The sequence below is a fragment of the Toxorhynchites rutilus genome, chromosome 1 (assembly GCF_029784135.1).
Source record: "Toxorhynchites rutilus septentrionalis strain SRP chromosome 1, ASM2978413v1, whole genome shotgun sequence".
Classification (NCBI taxonomy): Eukaryota; Metazoa; Arthropoda; class Insecta; order Diptera; family Culicidae; genus Toxorhynchites; species Toxorhynchites rutilus.
In genome coordinates, this window is record NC_073744.1 from 121,438,669 (window position 1) to 121,461,934 (window position 23,266).

General features: G+C 39.0%; 2 protein-coding genes across 5 annotated transcripts; one reads left to right on the forward strand and one right to left on the reverse strand.

The window, feature by feature from the left end:
• Nucleotides 1-702: 702 nt before the first annotated feature.
• Nucleotides 703-2,571, reverse strand: LOC129761391 (tigger transposable element-derived protein 2-like). Its single transcript, XM_055759112.1, has 3 exons — nt 2,567-2,571; nt 1,408-2,514; nt 703-1,258 (listed from the first exon to the last, which is right to left on the reverse strand). The coding sequence occupies exons 1-3, from the start codon at nt 2,569-2,571 to the stop codon at nt 703-705; spliced, it is 1,668 nt and encodes a 555-aa protein (XP_055615087.1).
• Nucleotides 2,572-10,204: 7,633 nt separating this feature from the next.
• On the forward strand, nt 10,205-22,530 carry LOC129762694 (uncharacterized). 4 transcript variants are annotated; one of them, XR_008740696.1, is made up of 4 exons: nt 10,205-10,295; nt 16,797-21,300; nt 21,737-21,771; nt 22,282-22,530. XR_008740696.1 is itself a non-coding variant. In XM_055761186.1 (3 exons), exons 1-3 carry the CDS (start codon nt 21,080-21,082, stop codon nt 22,491-22,493), a joined length of 468 nt encoding a protein of 155 aa, XP_055617161.1. In that variant the 5' UTR covers nt 16,754-21,079; the 3' UTR covers nt 22,494-22,530. The 4 variants fall into 3 exon arrangements, 1 of the variants encoding a protein (XP_055617161.1); XR_008740695.1 differs by lacking the exon at nt 10,205-10,295 and having other exon boundaries at nt 16,754-21,300; XR_008740697.1 differs by lacking the exons at nt 10,205-10,295; nt 21,737-21,771 and having other exon boundaries at nt 16,754-21,300.
• The last annotated feature ends 736 nt before the right edge of the window (nt 22,531-23,266 follow it).

Genomic DNA, 23,266 nt, shown 5'->3' on the forward strand with positions numbered 1-23,266 from the left:
TAAATCGTGTTGCATGCTGAAGAAAATCATGAAACAGTAAATCATATTAGATCCTAATAGAGAACATATTACATCATATTGAAATGTCAATGATGCACTCGAAAGTTTTAACCGCTGTTGAATTAAATTTCAGATAGCCGCGCGAGATAGCTGGTGGATGATAATCCAGACGACCGGAGTTCGAACCCACATCGGAGCAGTTTTCACCAAACATCAATCTGTGGCATTTTAAATATTCATATTCCACTCCCAACACAAGTCAATCAAACAATTATTATTTCTACGAACATAAATACTCATATATTAACATGGCGATTCGTGAGGTTGTAATAAACATTTCACGAAAATATTTTGCGCCATTTGTTTTTTTCTATTTCTGTAATAAATCGTATATAAGTATGGCAAAAGTCGTACAGTTGAATTTCACTCGTTGGGCTATCTTTAGTTGGGCTTCGATTTAGTTGGGCTCCCGTTCGTTGGGCTATAGCCCAACTAAATCGAAGACAAACGTCAATTCTGACAACGTAAAATTTTTTTCGAGGGGCTCGTGGATGGTGTTTTTAGGTTTAAAATAAATTTTAAATGAATCATTGAAATAAATAAAATCGAATATTATTCAACAAAAACAATATTTATTTTAAACGTTTCAAACAAAATTAAACAAACCACGTAAATTCATTTTCAACAAAATGGTAGAGTTCTTCAACATGCTCGTTTTAGCCATTCAACTTCAGTGATTTTCGAACGTAGCGCGTTCAAACGGCATACTTCTGCAACATCATGCTTCATATAGCGAACTAGGCAATCAATTGACTTGATTGCATCGCCAAAATCAGGATCTCCGGTACTAGTAATGGAAGTATCAAACGAATTACTTCCATCTTCTGTGTCTATCAACCATTCTTCTTGCATTTCAGGTTGATCTTTCTTGAGAACTGATGACAAAATCTCGTCATCAGAGAACACTTCACTGGTTACCCAATCTGGATTATGATCACCATCACACACCTGATCTTTGATCCACAGATCAATATCTTGCTCAGATGTTTTTGTTCCTGCCAAACTGTCAATCCTGGACACAAGCGCTTTGAAGTCATCATCGGCCGCTTTCGAGTCTACATTAACAGCATCCTCCGGCAAACCATCGATCAATTTCTTCCACGAATTACGTATAGTTTTGTCAGATATCTCCTCCCAAGAGGTTGCCAACCACGATATACACTGTTGATGATTAATCTTCTTCAATCGTTCTTCGAAACTAAAGTGGAAAGTACATAAATAAAACCTCAATTAGAATTTGAATTTAAATTTTGAAAAAGCACAGACGAAAAACTATCGTGCGCATAGTTTTGTGTTTATATTTGGAATTAATTACAAAAATTTAATGTTTAATATTTGGAAATTTACCTTAAGTGTTCGTTTTCCAGAATTAATGCGAGCATCAGTTTTCTTTTATACTTTCGCTTGATTGCATTGATGACCGATTGGTCCATCGGCTGGCATTCAGCAGTTACATTTGGTGGGAGGTAGATCACTTGAATCAGTCCATCGTCACTCTGTAGAGATTCGTCAACGTCATAATGACTGGTGCAATTATCAAGAACCAGCAATGCCTTTGGCTCCAATCCTCTCTCGGCCGAAAATTTTCGAACAGCGGGGACAAACTCTTCGTGGAACCATTGACGGAACAACAGTCTGGTCATCCAAGCCTTTTTGGAATGATTATATGAAACGGGAAGTTCTTCGATGTTGATTCCTCGTGGTTTTGCAGCAGTGCAAATGAAATACAACGGAAGCTTTAGGGAACCATCTATGTTGGAGCAAGGCATAAAAGTATACCTTGTCTTGTTTTGCTTCCGTCCGCTTGCCACGGTCTCATCACAGGTAACGACAGAGCGTGTGGCTAGGAGCTTGATGAACAAGGCAGATTCATCTGCATTAAAGACTTGGGATAGTGATAGCTGCATTTCCTGAATCTTCTTCTGTAGAACCTTCTTGAAATTTAGGTACGCTTCAACGTTTACCGATGCCTTTTCTCCTGTTACGGCTTTCACGCGCAATCCAAACCGCTGCTTAAAACGATGCATCCAGCCATCCGAAGCAGAAAAACCGTGCACCGCATAGAGCCCCCGGTCCTGGAACATCTTAAACAGCAGCTCCGCCTTTGCTTTAAGAATATCCACTGTCAACAAAATGTTGGACTGCCGCTGCTGTAAAATCCAGATGTAAAGAGCTTCTTCCAGCAAAGGGAACGTCTGCTCTTTCAATGTTTTTCGATTATTTACACCATATTCCTTGAACTTGTCCACCGCCTCACGAATTGCTTCTTTCTTTTGGATTATTCTCGTGACCGTAGAAGATCCTACGCCGAACTTCTTCCCAAGAAAGTCATGCGTACCACATCCTGCTTCAAAATCTTCAATTATGCGAACCTTCTCCACCAGCGTCAGGAAATTGCTCCTCCGTTTCCGGTTAACGTTCGTACTGGATCCTTGCAAACCATCCCTTTTGAGCCTGGCGATCGAAATGAACGTATATTAAATCTACGCTAATTTTAATATCAAACTTCATTAAGAACTTACCAATTAATCCAACCTAGAACGAAACTCAACCACGAATGAAATAAACGTCAGTGGTGTGAAAACTTTTCTGCGTTTCCCATAACAACAAACAATCGGTGTGACCCTCGATCGATTTTCGACTTTGACAGTTCAGCCCAACGAGTGAAAGTCTTTCACAAATTGGGCTAAGAGCTTAGTGCAACGAGTGAAATTCGACTGTATTTGGTGCTTTGACAATTCATGAATATATTCATATTAGATCGCAATTCAATTCCAACATAATCGCTATTATAGCCGGTCAAAGTTGCATATTCATCCAAACAAATTCGGTAAGCAAATGTATGTAAATGTATGTAAATGGCCTCCACTTTTGCATGCATATGCCAGTTAGGTGCATTATATGCCAACCAAATTTTAGGGCATATGATGTTATATATACACTTGTTATGCGATTTAATGTTTTCTGGGTACTAAATTAAATATCTCACAATACAACTGTTTACAGAATGAAGGCATGTTATTGTATCTGACATCATTGCGCTGGGTTGTTTATATGTGGAATGGAGTGGAATGAAACATCAGAAAACGCGCGATCCAAAGCGATCAGTATGTCGCAGCACGTGATGAGCTCCAATCCGGCCCGGCCAAGAGGATATGATCCGCGAGTCAAGATGTGTTGCAAATTTAAGTGCGATTCACATACAACATCCATGTCACGTTCACGTTCCGTCCCATCACGTTGCGTCAATTATTCTTCCAAGCAGTTCTTATGCAGACATTCACATACACCGGCAACGGGAACCTCGACTTGCCGTTGCTGGTGTATGTGAATGCTTCAATAGGAATTCCATGGAAGAATAATTGACGCAATGTGACGTGACGGAACGTGAACGTGACGTGGATGTTGTATGTGAATCGCACTTTAGCTGTCATTGCCAAACTATCAATCAAAATACTCGGTGAGCTCAAGGCAGATCTATGGAACAAGGTGCGCCCATTCGCTAATCATATTTAACTCGAAACTATCGTCAAATTCGCGGAAATTTAAAAAAGGCAGTTTTGCAATCTTAAAATTTGAATGGAGATTCTTAAGTTATTCGATTACTTAAAACACCACGCTCTCTTAACCATTGGGCTATATATTTCATAACACACAACATTTAAAAAAAACTCGCCATTATAATATAAAATCATCATCAGACACAATTTCAGTTCAATGTTTGTAATTTAGAGTTTACTTCATGAATGACTAGCTCATTCAGCAGGGTCGTTACCCCAACGCTCACTGTCAACTACTTGACGTCAGTTGGGAGCTGAGGGGAATTCTCTCTTGCGTTCTACACACGTCCACAATGGTTAGGGCCCTCAACCACGTTCTAACTTCACCTCAAAGGCTGAGATGGTCCGTTTTTCCACTAAACTATATGGGGCGAGGCTTGGTAACCCCTTTCGAGTTCGATTACGATGTAAGAAAAAGATTGTATAGAAGAAGAACCATTCCAAGAAGAATATATGTTTTATTATAAGTGTTTTTATGTGTATTTACTCCTTTTTTTCCTACTTCCTCTTTACTATTCTATCCTACTTGTGACGTCACATTTTTATGTAGTAGTCCATACTTGGCTCCTGAATTGTTCTTTTTTGACGTAGGACTACGTCTAACCGGAAGATATAGGGGTGAAATGGAAATCTAGGCACTGAACAAGTAGGAAAAAATGCAAGATTTGGAACGCTTATAACTCGAGCATTTCTCAATAGATCGCAAAGGTTTTTGCATCAATTGATAGGAAATATATCTACGCATCTATCATAACGAATAACATTTCATTTTTCTTGAGATAAATAATTGAATAATTGTGAAATATCAAGCATTGTCAAAATGCACTATGTGCCCATTTTTGATTGGTCCATTTTGTGCTCCTCAAATCGTACCGACCAAAACGCGCAACCAGAGCAGCAGCGAAATAGAATGAAGCACGATTGGAAAGGAAAAAGAAAAAAATGAACGAAACATTGGTCGCAGTCTCACACATGCGTAATTCTCGAGCCGGCCAGTCAGCTTAAAAATTCCCGCTCCGCTTCCGTAACGATCATTCTCATTCAAACCGTACACCACATCGGTTCGCATCACAACACATCAACAAACCAACACAAGCAGCCATTTCTGGACATGGTAAAGGATGAAAAGTGAAGGGAAAGGCAAAATCCCGCTCGAACCGTGTTGATCTGGAGTTCCCCGCAAGGGTAGCTAGGCCGAGCGCGTTAGTACCAGTGTACCAGTCCACCTAGCCGGCGTTATATAGTTTCGGCCCCCGAAGTGATCGAGTTAGCTGGCAAAGCTGCTCGCGACGATAAGAAAACCCGCATTCGGAACAGAACACATTCGGTTCGGTGGACATCAAGACAACAGGCAGTTGCAGCGAGTGGCGAGTGGCAAACGCAATCGCAAAACGGCAGCTGGTAGCAGAAGAAAAAAGTTTGTTCTTTATACAAACTGCTTTGGTGGCAAATCCAGAACAAGGCGGCATCGAGGGCGTTCGAAAACCAGGCGTTTTCGAAACCACGAGTACTAAGTTTTCTAAATTGGAACCATTCCATAAAACAAGTCGCTTTTCAGGGCCATTAATCCTTCCAAAAAAGAGTTTAGGAAATACAGAACAATGCTTTCTAAAACATTATCCAAAATAATAATAAAACACAAATTGATTTTTTCATAATTTGTTTGCCAGGATCTGATGAGTATGTGAATTTGGCAGTTGTTCTGAGCTTATTGATAGTTGGGGACTTTCCTGATTATTCAATTTTCACCAATTCTTAAATTGTTTCCAGATTGAAAGTACAGTAATTTACAATTAGTTCGACATTTAGCTAATTGTACGGACATGTAATGCGACTTATTTAGTTGGACATTTTTGTAAACATAGAGATCCAAATTATGACCCCACATTGAAAGTCGACACTGTACCACTGTCATCGCAAATGTTCAATTACAGGTTAATATCGTCTCCAATGCGACACTGAGTGGCGCTTCGGCACGTCGCATTGAATGTAATTTACTGTACAACATGTCACAAAGCTGGATGGGAAGAAATTTTCCAATTGTGAAAGCTGTGGCGAGTGGCAACAAATCGCTAAACAGGAAGGTTTAGCCGAACAAAATGGGGATATCGAGTGATAACAAAACAATAAACTCTTTAGATTGAAGATAATTTTGTGATCCTGAAAAGGACCCTTTTTAGCCTGCATGTGAATCCAACGAGCGAACAAATCGTTATGAATGTATTTTTTTGCCATCGCTCCCTTTTAACGCTCATTCGTTCGTCTCGTTGGACTCGCCCCTTTGGCTGAGTCTGCCGATTTGTCTCTATCCTGTGAGTGTATACCGCTAGAGTGTAAAACACGTGGACTCCAAAAAAATATCTTATTTTCATTCAAACCGTAAACCCGTGTGGTTGTACGGCATCGGCATCGTGGACGTAACAAAGGAGGACAAGTTAAGGGAAAGGCAAAGTCCCACTCGAACCGTGCAGGTGTGCAGTTCTCCATAGGTGTATCCGCCAATTGCTCAGCAAGGGTAGCTAGGCCGAACGCGTTAGTACCAGTGCACCAGTCCACCTAGCCGGCGTTATATAGTTTCGGCCGCCGAAGTGATCGAGTTGGCTGGTAAAGCTGCTCGCGACGATAAGAAAAACCGCATTCAGAACAGAACACATCAAGACAACAACAGGCAGTTGCAGCGAGTGGCGAGTGGCAAACGCAATCGCAAAACGGCATCAGGTAGCAGAAGAAAAAAGTTTGTTCTTTATACAAACTGCTTTGGTGGCAAATCCAGAACGGGCGGCATCGAGAGCGTTTGAAATGGTTTTTTTTCAAAACCACGAGTACTAAGTTTTCTAAATTGGAATCATTCCATAAAACAAGGCGCTTTTCAGGGCCATTAAACCTTCCAAAAAAGAGTTTAGGAAATACAGTTCAATGCTTTCTAAAACAATATCCAAAATAATAATGAAACACAAATTGATTTTTTCATAATTTGTTTGCCAGGATATGATGAGTATGTGAATGTGGCAGTTGTTCTGAGCTTATTGATTTTCACCAATTCTTAAATTGCTTCTAGATTGAAAGTACAGTAATTTTCACTTATCTCGACATTTAGCTAATTGGACGGACCTGTAATGCGACATATTTAGTTGGACATTTTTGTAAACATAGAGTTCGGGGTCCAAATTATGACCCCACATTGGAAGTCGACACTGTACCACTGTCATCGCCAATGTTCAATTACAGGTTAAAATTACCTCCAATCCGATAATGCGACGTGCCATTGAATGTAATTTACTGTAAAATATGTCACAAGCTGGATGGGAAGAAATTTTCCAACTGTGAAAGCTGTGGCGAGTGGCAAACGCAATAGCTAAAAAGGAAGGTTTAACCGAACAAGATGGGAATATCGAGTGATAACAAATACACAACACCAAAGGTTCTTTTCAGAACCATCAACATATTCATAAAGAGTAAACAGTAAACTAATCCATTTTTCAGGTAGATAGGTAGGTATTCACATAGGAGAAGAAAATAAAACAATATATTTAAAATATATATTTAACAAAAGCTGTCCTCTTTGTATAGTCCTACGTCACTCCGGTTATGTCCCCGACATTACCCACCCGTCTTTTTTTTCATTCCAAACCCAACTTTCATCGAATAAAGACGTTCTCCAAACTAAACTTATAAAAAAACATTTTCAGGGTCCCCGGAACTTTTTACTAAAGAGTTATTTCGACGTATTCGCAAATAATATTCGAAATGATAAACCATCAAATTTCAAAAGAAAAAAGATTGCGTAGTCCTACGTTCTAAGCGGTCGTGTCTCTGATACAACCCCTCGAATTTTTTTACGATTTAATGTTTGCTGGGCAGGCCCGAAGGCAGTTTTAAATTGTTAAAATATGAATGAATTTTTTTACTTCATGTTATTTGATTACTTGAAACATGTAGTACTGGACTTTATTTAACCATTTCTATATAAATTTTGCGATATTTCCACTAAAGCACAATAAATAATCAGGAATGAAGTATCCAAGTGCAACTCTTTCGTATCATATGTAAGAACTTTAATTGCCCTAGAATCATATTTCAGATAGCCGTACGAGATAGCTGCGGCTTGATAATCCAAACAACCGGAGTTCCAATCCCATCGGAGCAATTTTATAAGCGTGGCCCCACTCATATCAAACATTTATATCCCTGAAAGTCAATTGATTAATTCCTATTTGTACAAACATAATGTTTATAAAGGTTCTATATACATACAAAAATGATGATTCCCCGGGCCGAACATTTTACTTTAATATTTTCCGCCATTTTTTATGGCAGTGATGAATCGTATATTTGTATGACAACAGACTTATTATGTTATTAGGTATTGCCTAATAACCTTGCATGTACAGTGAGTTAACTAAATGTCGCATTAGAGGTAATTGGACAGACCTGTAATGAGATACAAATAATAGGACTTTTCCATCTCTAATTGGATATTTTGTGAACATCGAGTTTGGTACCCGAAGTATGGCCCCAGATTGGAAGTCGCCACAAGACGTCGACATTGTACCATCATTGTGAATGCCCAATTACAGGCCAATCACCTCTAATGCGACACTGAGTAGTGCCTCGGTATGTCGAGGATTAGAGGTAACTTACTGTATATGCTATTTGGGCGCATCATATACCACCCAAAATATCAGATATTCGATGCTCTATATACGATAGTTATACGATTTAATGTTTGCTGGGTTGGCATACTTGGCAGCTTGGTTTATCAAGTTCATAATCTCATGTCTACAGTTTTGAGTTAAGTGCAATTGAATGACGAAGTTGAACTAATTTATTTTTGTCACTATGTTTATCAGAACTCAAAAGACCGGCAAACAGATAATCTTTCGTTCTTAAAAGTTAAAAATAAAAAAAGCAACTTTAACTTTCACTTTTCTTAAAACCGGAAATATTCCGACTTAAAAATAATTTTTAACGTAATATTCCAAACATACATGTATTTACAAGAATCTATAATAATTATAATAATTATCAAGAACGTTTTTCGCCATTCGTTTTTGGGTTGTCTGTAGTAAATCGTATATACGCATGACGATAGTCGTACTAGATGCATGTAGGAGTCGTATATTCATCCATCCAATCATCGTGAATACTGTTGCAAGTGGAAAATAAATGTGTGTTCATTGCTTATGACATTATGCATTATGACATAAATAACAACATAATACAGTAATTTAAATTTAATACGACATGCCGAGGCACCACTCAGTGTCGCTTTGGAGGCGATTTTGGCCTGTAATTTAACATTGGCGATGTGAGTGGTACAGTGTCGACGTATGGTGGCAACTTTAATGTGGCGCCATAATGTGATCCCCGAACTCGATGTTTAAAAATGTTAAAAATGTCAAATTAAACGTGTCACATTACAGGTCTGTTCAATAATCTAAACGTCGCATTAAATGTAACTTACTGTATTTAAACAATATTTATTCCCAGCTGTTTTGAGGCATCTCGCACAAATTGACAATATCATTCAATTGTCAGTGCAAGTCGGTTTGATTTTTATCTCGAATCGGTCCCACTTTTTTGCTTGAAGTTACTATCCCCTGATATTACCTTCATTCAAAATCATTTTTCCAATATAATATACTTGTCATGGTCACCTCCCTAATACTTATGACAGACATACAGCTGTACTACCGCTGTACTTCGAAAATTGTATGTCTGTCACCATGTACAGCGCTAGAACCATGCAAGCAACTCGGTACAATCGCTGTATCTGTACCGACCTATTTCACCGTTGCACATGGTTACAGCTTGTCAATTTCAACTGCTCGCAGCGCCATAGACGGGTAGTGGTGGCACCATGAACAAGTTTTGTCAACACCGAATCAAAACACCGCAGTTGTTACGGACGGAAAATAGACATCACAATCCGATAGGGAATCCCAAATAAAAAAAGGGAAACAAGAGCAGGGAAACAAGAGCAAATTGAAGCGATAAAATTATAAAATTGAGAGATTCATTTATTGCGGATAAGGGTGATAAACTAGGATGCTTCGGCCGCTTGTGGACGAAACAAAGGAAATAGAAAAAGGGAAAAAACGTTTTCTCCAAGAAGATTGTTTACGTCTCCGGATAGGGATAGGGAAAGAAAAACTATAACATAAATTTTAGGCCTGATGAACAGACGACAAATATTTTCTTTTCTCTTTTTAGTTTTTTAGTACCTGTAGTTTAGGTAAAGGAGAATTCTTTCTCCTTCTCTTGAGTAAGAAAAACGTGTATATATATTTTAGCAAAATAGAAATAAAGGTAGTCTAAGAACAGAACTCACGCGAAAGCGTAAAATTTTTCTTCACCATAGAGAAATTTTCATGGTGGCTCCAGAGAGGAGCAAGTGCTTTTGAAATTAAAAATGTAGTGCATAGACTAATCGGCAGTGACTGCCGCGTTTTTACGGCAGCGTATGCCAAGTAAACTTGTGTAGTCAAAGTGCACTTTAAACGGCAGTGATTGCCAAGTGTTTCATTAAAAAATTGGCAGTGTTTGTCAATTGCGCGCGAACAATTAAACGGCAGTGATTGCCAAGTGTTTCATTAAAAAATTGACAGTGATTGTCAATTGCGCGCAAACAATTAAACGGCAGTGATTGCCAAGTGTTTCATTAAAAAACAGGAAGTGGGTTATATCTATGGTATAACCGCAAGGGTGACGTAGGACTATCGTTGATTTAGAGATCATTTGTTTGAAGTTGAATCTAAATTCATTCTGAATGAATGAATATTTGGGGGACTTCGAAAACGAGAGCGTTACGTTGGAGGCACAAGGTTTTATGCATCCAATATTGGATACGGAAATATCCTACTGATGGGGAACAATAATCTTCAGAAGCTATCCTGTTAATTGCGATTGATTGAAAATCACAAAACCAAATGTATTTGGTCACAGTGTTACATGGATAGAAAACATTCAAATAATCTTTTTCGCATGAATGTAATTTTAAATTCCCAGAGGAACTGGCAGATTATTTTCAGTAACGATTAGATATTACCACATTTTCCTCGATACTGGAAGCCCACCAGTGGTTAATGCTAACTTGATAACCATCAGTTAATAGCACTTGATTGAGACATATTTGGTCACAATGTTACATGGATAGAAAACATTCAATTAAACTCTTTCACATGAATGTATTTTTAAATTCCCAGAGGAACTGGCAGATTATTTTCCGGATCTTTCTCAATGCTGAATGGCATCCAAACGGAAAGAATTCTGTGCGTGTATGTGTGTATGTAGCGGCTACTTCGATGGTCACCTTCTCTTCTCCTGAAGGATCGGCTTCTCTGTGCTCCCTCACAGTTCCAAACAAACTGCTTGCGTTTCAGGGCAGATCTCGATCCTTCGCCGTCGAGCACCCTCAGCAACGATGTTGTCTTGTCGATGTCCTCACGAAAAATGAATGCATCTCACCACCAGAATATCGCTTAAGTATGCTTTTTGTGCGTGATTGAATCGAGAGAAGGTGTGGTTTACGATGGCAATTTGGAAGGCAAACTAGAGGGGAATGAACTCTCTGAGCTCGGAACTTTCGGCGACTGAGCAATAATCGATTGCGGGCGCATACAATATTGGATACGGAAATATCCTACTGATGGGGAAGAATAATCTTCTGAAGCTATCCTGTTAATTGCGATTGATTGAAAAACCACAAAACCAAATGTATTTGATCACAGTGTTACATGGAAAGAAAACATTCAAATAAACTCTTTAACATGAATATATTTTGAAAATTCCCAAAGGAACTGGCAGATTATTTTCAGTAACGATTAGATATTTCCACATTTTCCTCGATACTGGAAGCCCACCAGTGGTTAATGCCAACTCGATAACCACCTGTTAATAGCACTTGATTGAAACATATTTGGTCACAGTGTTACATGGATAGAAAACATTCAATTAAACTCTTTCACATGAATATATTTTGAAAATTCCCAGAGAAACTGGCAGATTATTTTCAGTAACGATTAGTTATTTCCAAATTTTCCTCGATACTGGAAGCCCACCAGTGGTTAATACCAACTCGATAACCACCTGTTAATAGCACTTGATTGAAACATATTTGGTCACAGTGTTACATGGATAGAAAACATTCAATTAAACTCTTTCACATGAATATATTTTGAAAATTCCCAAAGGAACTGGCAGATTATTTTCCAGCAATGATTAGATCTTTCCGGAACTTTCTCGATGCTGAATGGCATCCTAACGGAAAGAGTTCTGCGCGTGTATGTGTCGATCCTTTGGCCGTCCACCTCCTCCAGCACGTTAGGCAACGATGTTGTCTTGTCGATGTCCTCACGAAAAATGAATGTGTCTCACTTTCTTTCTTTCTTTGTTTTTAAGAGGCTTTAAACTTTGCAGTTCATTCGCCTCTTGCTCAGTGAAGAGCCACAATAAAACCAGCCCAGAGGGGACTGGCGAAAGGGAAACCAAAAAAATCACTCATCAGATCTGTCCGCTCGACCCTCGGTTAAAGAAGAAGGTAGGAAGAGATCCCATGCTTCATAAGATATTTAATATATGCTGTAAAGAAAAGTAAATATTTACTGATCCGAGGACCAAAGCAGTAACGAAGCACAAGTGACCCAGCGAAAGGCGTGTTCCAAAAACAAAAAAACAAAAAGGCCCTTCTCAGGAGGATAGGAAGGAAAGGAGTGGAAAGGATTTGGGTGGGATTAGTGGAGTGGAAGGGGGTGGGAGTGGTATGGGAAGGAAAGAGGGGTGGGGTGAAATGAAATGAAATACAGTTTGAATAGATAATAAAATATAGTGGTTTTGAATTTAATGGTATATAGTAGAGCTGAAAAATGGAGAGGTTTATTTAATGAATTTATCCTCCTTGGTGAGTGTGGCTGTAGGAATAGGAAGTTGATTAAAGTATAATGTAATGGATAGAAGATAGATATGGGTATGAAAGTATATATTATATTATTTGTTATTTATTATTATTGAATGCGTGTATATACATGTATGAATTCCTTCCTTCCGACCCGTACATACATGTGTATACACACATAAACACGCATACATGACTGTGAAGTGGCGAACTTTAATAAGCAATTTCCAAGGTATTTAGTATTTCGATTTAGATTTTACCAAAGAAGTCGGTTTCTTTCAGAAACGCAATTAAATTGGTTTCTTGGGTCTCGTCTCTACTGAGGATATCTCGGAGACTCTGACCTATGTTGTGTCGGACTCGAGCATCTTTGGTATGTTGACATTCAAGTAAAAGATGGCTAACGGAAACCGGAGCTTCGTTGCAAGCACATTGGGGTTTTTCGGCTCTGCAGAACAAGTGTGAGTGGGCGAAGTTAGTGTGCCCAATTCGAAGACGGGTAAGGACTTGCCTTTCCCTACTATTGAGACGGTCCTCCCAAGGGAGAGTGGAATTTTTAATTATATGAAGATGAGTGGGACGGCTGTTTATCCAACCTATGTCCCAACTTTCACGGACTTGCTGTTTTACCCAGCGGACAATGTCAGATGGAGGACAGGGCATGTCTGGGGGTTCTATTTTGCTGCCCTTGCCGGCCAGTATGTCGGCGGCTGTATTTCCGCGGATTCCTGAGTGACCAGGAACCCAGCAGAAGGAGATGTTTTTATTTGAAGCAGACTCTTCTGTTTGCTTAATCCATGGGTGTTTGCTGTTTCCACTTAGAAGATCGTGGAGACAGCTAGCTGAGTCTGAGAATATTGTGGTAGGAAGAAAATCATGGGTGCATTCTTGGGTAGCTATTAAAAGGGCGAAAGCTTCCGCACTGAAGATGGAGCATTGCGGTGGAAGAGAAAAGCTACCAGTGTATCTACTCTCAAAGATTCCACATCCAACTCCATCGGCACTGACTGAACCATCTGTGTATACCTGGTGGTTGATTTGAAAATTGGATGTAACGAGGTTATTGAAGCAGGCTTTGACTTTTGGAGAAGGGTCTCCCGCCCGAACTGCCTTGAGAAGTTCAAGGTTAATGTTCGGCGGTTTGACGTTCCAATTTCTTCCCGTCGCAGATGAACGTTCACATATATCGGGAAGATCTTTGTTCGTGAGATTTTTGAACCATGTTTTAGCCCTATGTATTAATGGGACATTGTGGTCGCTTTCGGGGAGTGACAAGTGACGGATGGCTTATGAGTGATGGCTTTTGTTACCAGGTGGGTGAAGGGAAGCGCCAATTGCGAGCCGAATTGCTTTATTGTAAATTGGTTGGATGGTGTTTAACACCCTGTCCCCTCCACGGCTGAAGGTGCCTATTCCGTAAAGGATTTGTGGGACCAACCAAACATTTACAACATTTAGCAGCGTCTTTCTATGGCCAGAGGCTAGGTTGCCTGCGATAGCCTTGATGATGTTTGTGTCTCATCACCAGAATATCGCTTAAGTATCCTTTTTGTGTGTGACTGAATCGAGAGAAGGTGTGGTTTACGATGGCAATTTGGAAGGCAAACTAGAGGGGAATGAACTCTCTGAGCTCGAATCTTTCGGCGACTGAGCAATAATCGATTGCGGGCGCATACAATATTGGATACGGAAATATCCTACTGATGGGGAAGAATAATCTTCTGAAGCTATCCTGTTAATTGCGATTGATTGAAAAACCACAAAACCAAATGTATTTGATCACAGTGTTACATGGAAAGAAAACATTCAAATAAACTCTTTAACATGAATATATTTTGAAAATTCCCAAAGGAACTGGCAGATTATTTTCAGTAACGATTAGATATTTCCACATTTTCCTCGATACTGGAAGCCCACCAGTGGTTAATGCCAACTCGATAACCACCTGTTAATAGCACTTGATTGAAACATATTTGGTCACAGTGTTACATGGATAGAAAACATTCAATTAAATTCTTTCACATGAATATATTTTGAAAATTCCCAAAGGAACTGGCAGATTATTTTCAGTAAGGATTAGATATTTCCACATTTTCCTCGATACTGGAAGCCCACCAGTGGTTAATGCCAACCCGATAACCACCTGTTAATAGCACTTGATTGAAATATATTTGGTCACAGTGTTACATGGATAGAAAACATTCAATTAAACTCTTTCACATGAATATATTTTGAAAATTCCCAAAGGAACTGGCAGATTATTTTCCAGCAATGATTAGATCTTTCCGGAACTTTCTCGATGCTGAATGGCATCCTAACGGAAAGAGTTCTGCGCGTGTATGTGTCGATCCTTTGGCCGTCCACCTCCTCCAGCACGTTAGGCAACGATGTTGTCTTGTCGATGTCCTCACGAAAAATGAATGTGTCTCACCACCAGAATATCGCTTAAGTATGCTTTTTGTGTGTGATTGAATCGAGAGAAGGTGTGGTTTACGATGGCAATTTGGAAGGCAAACTAGAGGGGAATGAACTCTCTGAGCTCGGAACTTTCGGCGACTGAGCAATAATCGATTGCGGGCGCATACAATATTGGATACGGAAATATCCTACTGATGGGGAAGAATAATCTTCTGAAGCTATCCTGTTAATTGCGATTGATTGAAAAACCACAAAACCAAATGTATTTGGTCACAGTGTTACATGGATAGAAAACATTCAATTAAACTCTTTCACATGAATATATTTTGAAAATTCCCAAAGGAGCTGGCAGATTATTTTCAGTAACGATTAGATATTTCCACATTTTCCTCGATACTGGAAGCCCACCAGTGGTTAATGCCAACTCGATAACCATCTGTTAATAGCACTTGATTGAAATATATTTGGTCACAGTGTTACATGGATAGAAAACATTCAATTAAACTCTTTCACATGAATATATTTTGAAAATTCCCAAAGGAACTGGCAGATTATTTTCCAGCAATGATTAGATCTTTCCGGAACTTTCTCGATGCTGAATGGCATCCTAACGGAAAGAGTTCTGCGCGTGTATGTGTCGATCCTTTGGCCGTCCACCTCCTCCAGCACGTTAGGCAACGATGTTGTCTTGTCGATGTCCTCACGAAAAATGAATGTGTCTCACCACCAGAATATCGCTTAAGTATGCTTTTTGTGTGTGATTGAATCGAGAGAAGGTGAGGTTTACGATGGCAATTTGGAAGGCAAACTAGAGGGGAATGAACTCTCTGAGCTCGGAACTTTCGGCGACTGAGCAATAATCGATTGCGGGCGCATACAATATTGGATACGGAAATATCCTACTAATGGGGAAGAATAATCTTCTGAAGCTATCCTGTTAATTGCGATTGATTGAAAAACCACAAAACCAAATGTATTTGATCACAGTGTTACATGAAAAGAAAACATTCAAATAAACTATTTAACATGAATATATTTTGAAAATTCCCAAAGGAACTGGCAGATTATTTTCAGTAACGATTAGATATTTCCACATTTTCCTCGATACTGGAAGCCCACCAGTGGTTAATGCCAACTCGATAACCACCTGTTAATAGCACTTGATTGAAACATATTTGGTCACAGTGTAACATGGATAGAAAACATTCAATTAAACTCTTTCACATGAATGTATTTTTAAATTCCCAGAGGAACTGGCAGATTATTTTCCGGATCTTTCTCGTTGCTGAATGGCATCCAAACGGAAAGAATTCCGCGCGTGTATGTGTGTGTGTGTTTGTGTAGCGGCTGCTTCGAGATCTTCCCGGGGAACCGTTTGTGGCATCACTCTCCTCCTGATGGATTCATGTCTAGCCTAAGGTGCACAAACAGGCTCTTGGTGACACCGTTCATCAGCGCTTTCATGATTAACGAAGAGCTTCACCACAACAGCGACAACATGCTCCAATTGCTGTTCAATTAGAACTGAGTAGATTTCCGAGCGGCGCTCGCTTATATACCGATTGGTGATTTCAATAGCCTGTTTTGAAAGCAATTTTAAGACTATTGAAACAAGTTTTTGGATCAAAAAGTAACAAGTATAGAACGCGTAAACATTTTATCTTTCGAATGAAGTGTTTATCATACCATTTCGTTCAGTTGTTAAGGAGCTATTAACGCTCAAAATCTCGGTCTCTGGCGTAACGCTTTCGTTTTCGAAACTTTGATTTTACACCCCGGTATAGAAATGAAAGACGTAGTCCTACGTCAAAATTGACAGTGATTGTCAATTGCGCGCGAACAACTAAACGGCAGTGATTGCCAAGTGTTTCATTAAAAATTGACAGTGATTGTCAATTGCACGCGAACAATAAATCAAAGCGAGGTTGAGAACAACAATTTGGAAAGCAAGTGATTTGCTTTCAAGTTATGAGCAAGAAACTCGGACCATGAAGATCGAAGCCCGGAACGGCCAGGATAAAATCCCGTACAGTGTTTAAAAATGCACTGTTCGCAGCGTAGGGCGTAGCAACAAATGACCAAGGAATTAGCGGCAATAAGAAGATCCAAGGAATCCGATATCCGGTCGGTATCGGGCGAGAACTCATCAGCATCAGCAGCAGCAACAGTACCATATCAGCAGAAGCAGCACCGCCGAGGGCAACTATGGCATGAAGAAATACGTAACCAGCAGCTGAATCAAGTAAGTCGTTAGTAGGAAACTGACTATGAATAGATAAACCCATAGAGGTTGACTTAGGGGCCAAGAGAGCCAAGGAAATTTAGGAAAACCCACAGGAGTTAATTTTTATGGCCAAGTGAGCCAATCTAGAAACATAGACAAAAATTTGGTAGGAACATTTACAAACATGGAAAACGTATATAAGGCGATTAACGCTAGGCTTTTTACTCGAAATATGAAGGGTAATTGTCACTCGTGTTACGAGTCTGATGAGGATTACCCAATGATTTATTGTTGCGAATGCGAGCGATGGTTCCACTTGAATTGTACCGATCTTAAAAAGGTTCCCCTTATGGGCGATCGGTGGATCTGTCGCAAATGCGCAAATCTAGAAAATAAGTATTTAAAGATTGCCGAAATGAATGTCTTCTTGGGGATACCCATTATTAGCATATATCCTAGTGGGTGGGGAAATTATTACAAGGAAGATATGCCGGCCAAACCGCATCCATTTAGGGCGATTATTGAATTGTGCAGGCGAGTAAATGACAATTACGAATCCGAGTCTCGAGACTCAGAAGAATGTCAACAAAGAAAAATGCCTCCTCCTTGGAATCCTAGTTTAATTGATTGCAGGAGGAGAGGAATGATTCAGGCGACGAAAATTCTAGATCATCAGAAGAATCTAAACTGATAACACCTCCTCCTTGGAACTCTAACTTGGTTAGGAGGAGGGAATGCGATAAATCATCTGACACAGATGATGAAAATAAACTTGATATGATACAAGTTGGAATTAATAAGCAGCTAGGAGAAGTCAGTCTCCAGAACTTTGAAGATGATTGCTCATTCCGAGTGAGGGACGAGCCATTTAAAACCCTGTCAGTTGCAAAATATGAAGCTGAATTCAAGGGAATCTTGTCTTCAAGAGACAATATGATTGGCGACACCGTATCAGAATCGGTGGAACCCATTAAAGGAATCATCGCCACAGATGTAGAATCTGTGGTAGATGGAAATATTAAGATCGCTGCGGATAGAGATACTGTGGCGGAAAAGAACAATGAAACGAAGAAGTCATGCGTGATGCATGAAGTAAGGCAAGGCGCAAATTGAGACGCATATAGCGCGAGTATAGCGCCTGTTTTTGTGGCTAATGAAAACAGATAGAACGGCGCAAATTGGCCAGATGACGCGAGATGGTGGAGCGCTCGTGAGCGCTATACGCTTCTCAATTTGCGCCTAGCCTAAGGCGGCTCGCACACCGGAGCAATAAACAACTAGCAAACTGCAATACGCAATATGCAACAGGAAACATATTTTGTTGTTCTTCGCATACCAGAGCAATAAAAACCCCCGACATTATGCAAACAATCGGCTTAATGTACGAAACTTGTCAAAATATGGGCGATAAGTTGCTCTTCAACCGACACGCCGTGTTGCTAGCGACATGTGTTGCTCTGTAAAGGCGACAGCGATATCGTATTGCGTCGGTATGCGAGATCAACAAAGATTAAATGGAAAAATCCATTGGCGATAATATTGCTTATTGCATGTTGATAGTTGCTAGTTGCTTATTGCTCCGGTGTGCGAGGCGCCTAAGAGCAGATGTGATATCTGCCAACCAAGATATAGCGGAATCCAAAGATGGAAACGCTGAAAATTTGAAAATAGGAAATATTTCCATATATGTTGAAAGGACAGAGCTGGGAATATTAGCTTCTGGACTAAAAGAAAACTCTGTTGATGAACAGAAAATTAAATCCGCTATTGAGGAACGGTTTGATGGAATAGAACCAAATATAGCAGGAGAGGAAAAAGTCCTCAGAAATGATAGGGCAATATTAGCAAAAATTAAAGTGTGGACAAAAGCTTGCTATAAAGGTTTCAAGGAGAGCCTTAGCAATGCAAAATTGATATCGAAGGTTGGGAGCAAAAGTAAAAACGATGTGATCATGATGAATGATTCATCACATGAAGCCAACATACAAATGGAATACTCACCAAACATGGAAATTGATGTGGTGGAGCCTCTGAGGAAAGTGGCACCAGGAGTAATTCCGATAGACTTGTTTGTAAACAAACCATTAGTTCCACCAAGGAAAACTTGTTCCAATAATGAAAAGCATCTAACTTATGAATTCGAACCAAAAAGGATTTGCAAAAACTATGGCTCAGATATGGAAATTATTACCGCCGATCAAAACTATAAGATCTCCAATATAGAGGCTGAAAAGTTTGCTGAAAGAATAGGCCAAAATAGGAAAATTGATTCGATAGTAAATTATGCTATCGAAAATCCCGATGAATATTGTACACCGATTTACCAGTATCATCGACGTCGTATCAAACGGCTTCGACATTGTAACGAGTTAGTTACTCAATTGAATCATTGTGAAAATATGAACCCTTTAAGAATTTATAATCTATTTTTCAACGTTGAAAATATATTGATATTTCGGTGCATTTACTGCACATGTAGTAAAAATTGATATCTCTTAGTAGTATAGAAAACCAATTCAAATTAAATATATTAGAATTATTAATTGGACTAATAAGCCAAACATTTTAGGCAAGTGATTTGCTTAATGCTCAGTATGTGAGTTGCTGAAAAATTATTAACGTAATTTAGGATTTAAATGATTCGTTTGAAATCGGATACGTCGGTACGATAACAAACCGTTTTGATATTTTAAATATCTGTTAGAGGCCCAAAAACACTGTGTTGTCAAGCAGTTGAGATGCACAAAATATGATTCTGAAGGATTAAAAGTACAGCAAGTATTCTGCTGAAAAAAATATACATTAACCTTTAAAAAAAAAATGATGGAGCAGCATGTGATATGCTGAAGCAAGCTTTATACGAATGATTTGCTCAAAGCTCAGCAAGTGAATTGCTGAAGGAGTAATATCAACTGCGAATTAGTTGATGGAAGAAAAATTTAAAACAGCATATGAAATGCTGAAGGTTGAAAAAAAAAGCAAGTGAATTGCTGAAGGGTTCAAATTCAATAGAAATATTTTCAAGCAAGTTAGTTGCTTAAAGCTCAGCAAATGAAACAGCAACTGAAAATCGGATAACGAGAGATGAAATTACTGTACAGCATGTGAAATGCTCAAGGAAAAAATTTAAACAAGTTGCTGAGAAAATATGATTAACGCATTCAATTGATTATTGGCTATCAAAGCATAACTTCCATTCTAACTTAAGAAAAAGGTTTGAGATGAAACAATGTAGGAATGAGTAATATCAAAAAACAAATATTGTAAACTTCACACACATGAAGTAATACTGGAGGATTAACACCAAGGAACCTTCCTGTGAATCAAGGACCTATAATGGGGTAAATCTATGAGGTAGATTTACGGGGTCTGGTGTTACGGACGGAAAATAGACATCACAATCCGATAGGGAATCCCAAATAAAAAAAGGGAAACAAGAGCAGGGGGAATGCTAGGATGCTTCGGCCGCTTGTGGACGAAACAAAGGAAATAGAAAAAGGGAAAAAACGTTTTCCCCAAGAAGATTGTTTACGTCTCCGGATAGGGATAGGGAAAGAAAAACAATAACATAAATTTTAGGCCTGATGAACAGACGACAAATATTTTCTTTTCTCTTTTTAGTTTTTTAGTACCTGTAGTTTAGGTAAAGGAGAATTCTTTCTCCTTCTCTTGAGTAAGAAAAACGTGTATATATATATTTTAGCAAAATAGAAATAAAGGTAGTCTAAGAACAGAACTCACGCGAAAGCGTAAAATTTTTCTTTACCATAGAGAAATTTTCAGCAGTGTTAAATATTCAGTTAGAGACGAATGAACTCCCAGAGTTTAAAGTCTCTTAAATCCAACACCAATTCCAATTCCTATTCAGTTCGTGAGGAAAAAAACTATAAACTATATATACCTGTGGCCAAGAGTAGTTGAACAATGGTAATGGAGCTAGCAAAGAAAAGGAAGGCTACGATGCTCGACAAATCGGGGATGCTGGTCGTCATTGAAGTGTGGAAGGACAATATTCTGTCCCTTCGGAGCACTTCCAAGACCTCCCACATCTACAAGCAAATGTGTGAGGAGCTGAAAGGCCACGGCGTTATACTTACGGTGGTCGAATTGAAAAACCGGATCAATAATCTCTCTCGGAAGTACAGGTAGATACTTTTTGAAAAGAATATAAAATCAAGTCAAAATAATGGCATATTTGGTCCCTACGTGGGGAAATGTGCCCTTTGTCAAAATAATCACAAGTGCCCCTGATTTTCATAAATTCATGATCCACTGAAAAAATTCATGAAATTAATGCCAGAGATAAGATATTTTTTGTGGCATTCGTGATTATTTTGACAACTGAGCTACTAAAAAGACATATTTACAAAGCATTCGGATCAAATATGCTTTTATTTTGGCTCGAATTAACATGCTTTTCGGCTGTTAAAACGTTTGAGTCAGCACTCTACGGGCAATTTTTTGAGATAGTGTACTTTTACCGATCCGAAAGAAACGCCATAGGCCCTCGGGAGGATCACCTTCTTCTTGGGATTATTTTGATATTCTACACAGCTTTCTCCATACTTATAAACAAAACAGCACTCGCGATTTGATGGATGAGGTGATTGGTTCCGGTAAGTTAAAAGTAATTTTGACAGTAAATTTTCGAAAGAAGGAGACTGCATGGATCGACTTTCTCTTGTGTTAAACATCATCTAGAAAGCTTTGCTTACCATTTTAAATTTATTAAATGTGAGATAAGAACTTCCCTTTCAATTTGAGTCGTACAAATATAGTATCAAATCTCATGCAATGGGTGACTTTAGCGGTGGTCCAAATGACCTGTTTGGTATAATTATTCTGAAAAGAATCAAACTGAGACCTTGCAGAATCATGCGCGGAACGTGAATGTATGTAAATAACCACTCAGTCTTAGCATTCAAATTCATTTTCATTGAAGCAGTTTTGGATTTATGAGTAATTTGAGTTGGGTTCTGATTCAAGATAGAATAGATAGTTCATCCGGCATCTTCTGGAAAGTATTCCAGCCAAATTTTATAGTTTTTCACTCAACTTGAAAACAGTTTTTTGATCTATATCAGGCATTAACGTAGCAACTAACAATATCTTTTATTTTGTTCCAGATGATGACTACTGCGATGCTGAGTATTTAGATGAAGCGTACAACCCGGAGAACGACACATTCGCTCAATCTATGTTTATGTCACCTTCTGCGCCGACATCATCAGTATCATCGCCATCACCAACACTGCCATCATCAAGCCGCAGGCATTCCGCTCCTAAAAAGAGAAAACAAAATGTGCAGGAAAAATTATTGGAATTGGCTATAAAATAAAACGAAAATATGGTTACTTTTATGGAGCATTCCAAGACTACAGATCTGAAATCATGATCATGAAAGAAAATAACGCGTTGATGAGCAAGCTGGTCGATAAAATTTGAATTGAAAATTGGAAATTTGAACCAAATAAAACATGTTCAAAAAATCAAATGAATACAGAAATTGATGAAAAGTTTGCGGTGGTGGGTACCACCCACTGTTTTTACAGTGAATATAGAGGGAGATAATGGGACAGTTTCCCTGTGATATTTACCGAAATGTACCATCAGTGCGTTTCTAATCCTGGATGCTGATGCGTTTTCGTTTCTTACTATCAATCATCTTTGTGGTTGTTGCTTCGAATTTAAGGTTTGAATCTGGATCATCCATTTTTTGTTAATATGGTCATTGTGGTTGTTACATAGGTCGACCTCCAAACCTTTCCCGATTCTTCTGAAACGGGCCTTCAGATGGCCGAAAGCATTCTCTACAACCCGTCGGCATGCTGATAGATGATAATTAAATAACTTTTCATGCTCCGGCTGATCTACAGAAAATAGAAACGGCTTCATCACCTGGTTTGACAGTCTGAAAGCCGAATCGCCGATCAACAGTATCGGTACTACAACCCCTTCGATTAGTTTCGAATGCGCTTTAAATGTCTCGTTCGTGCAGTGTACTTTTTTGAGTTTGGAGTTCTCAAAAATAGTTGAATCATTTGAACGGCCAGGAACTCCTACGTTGATATATGTGAACCGGTAACGATGATCCACCGCAGCAAACAGAAT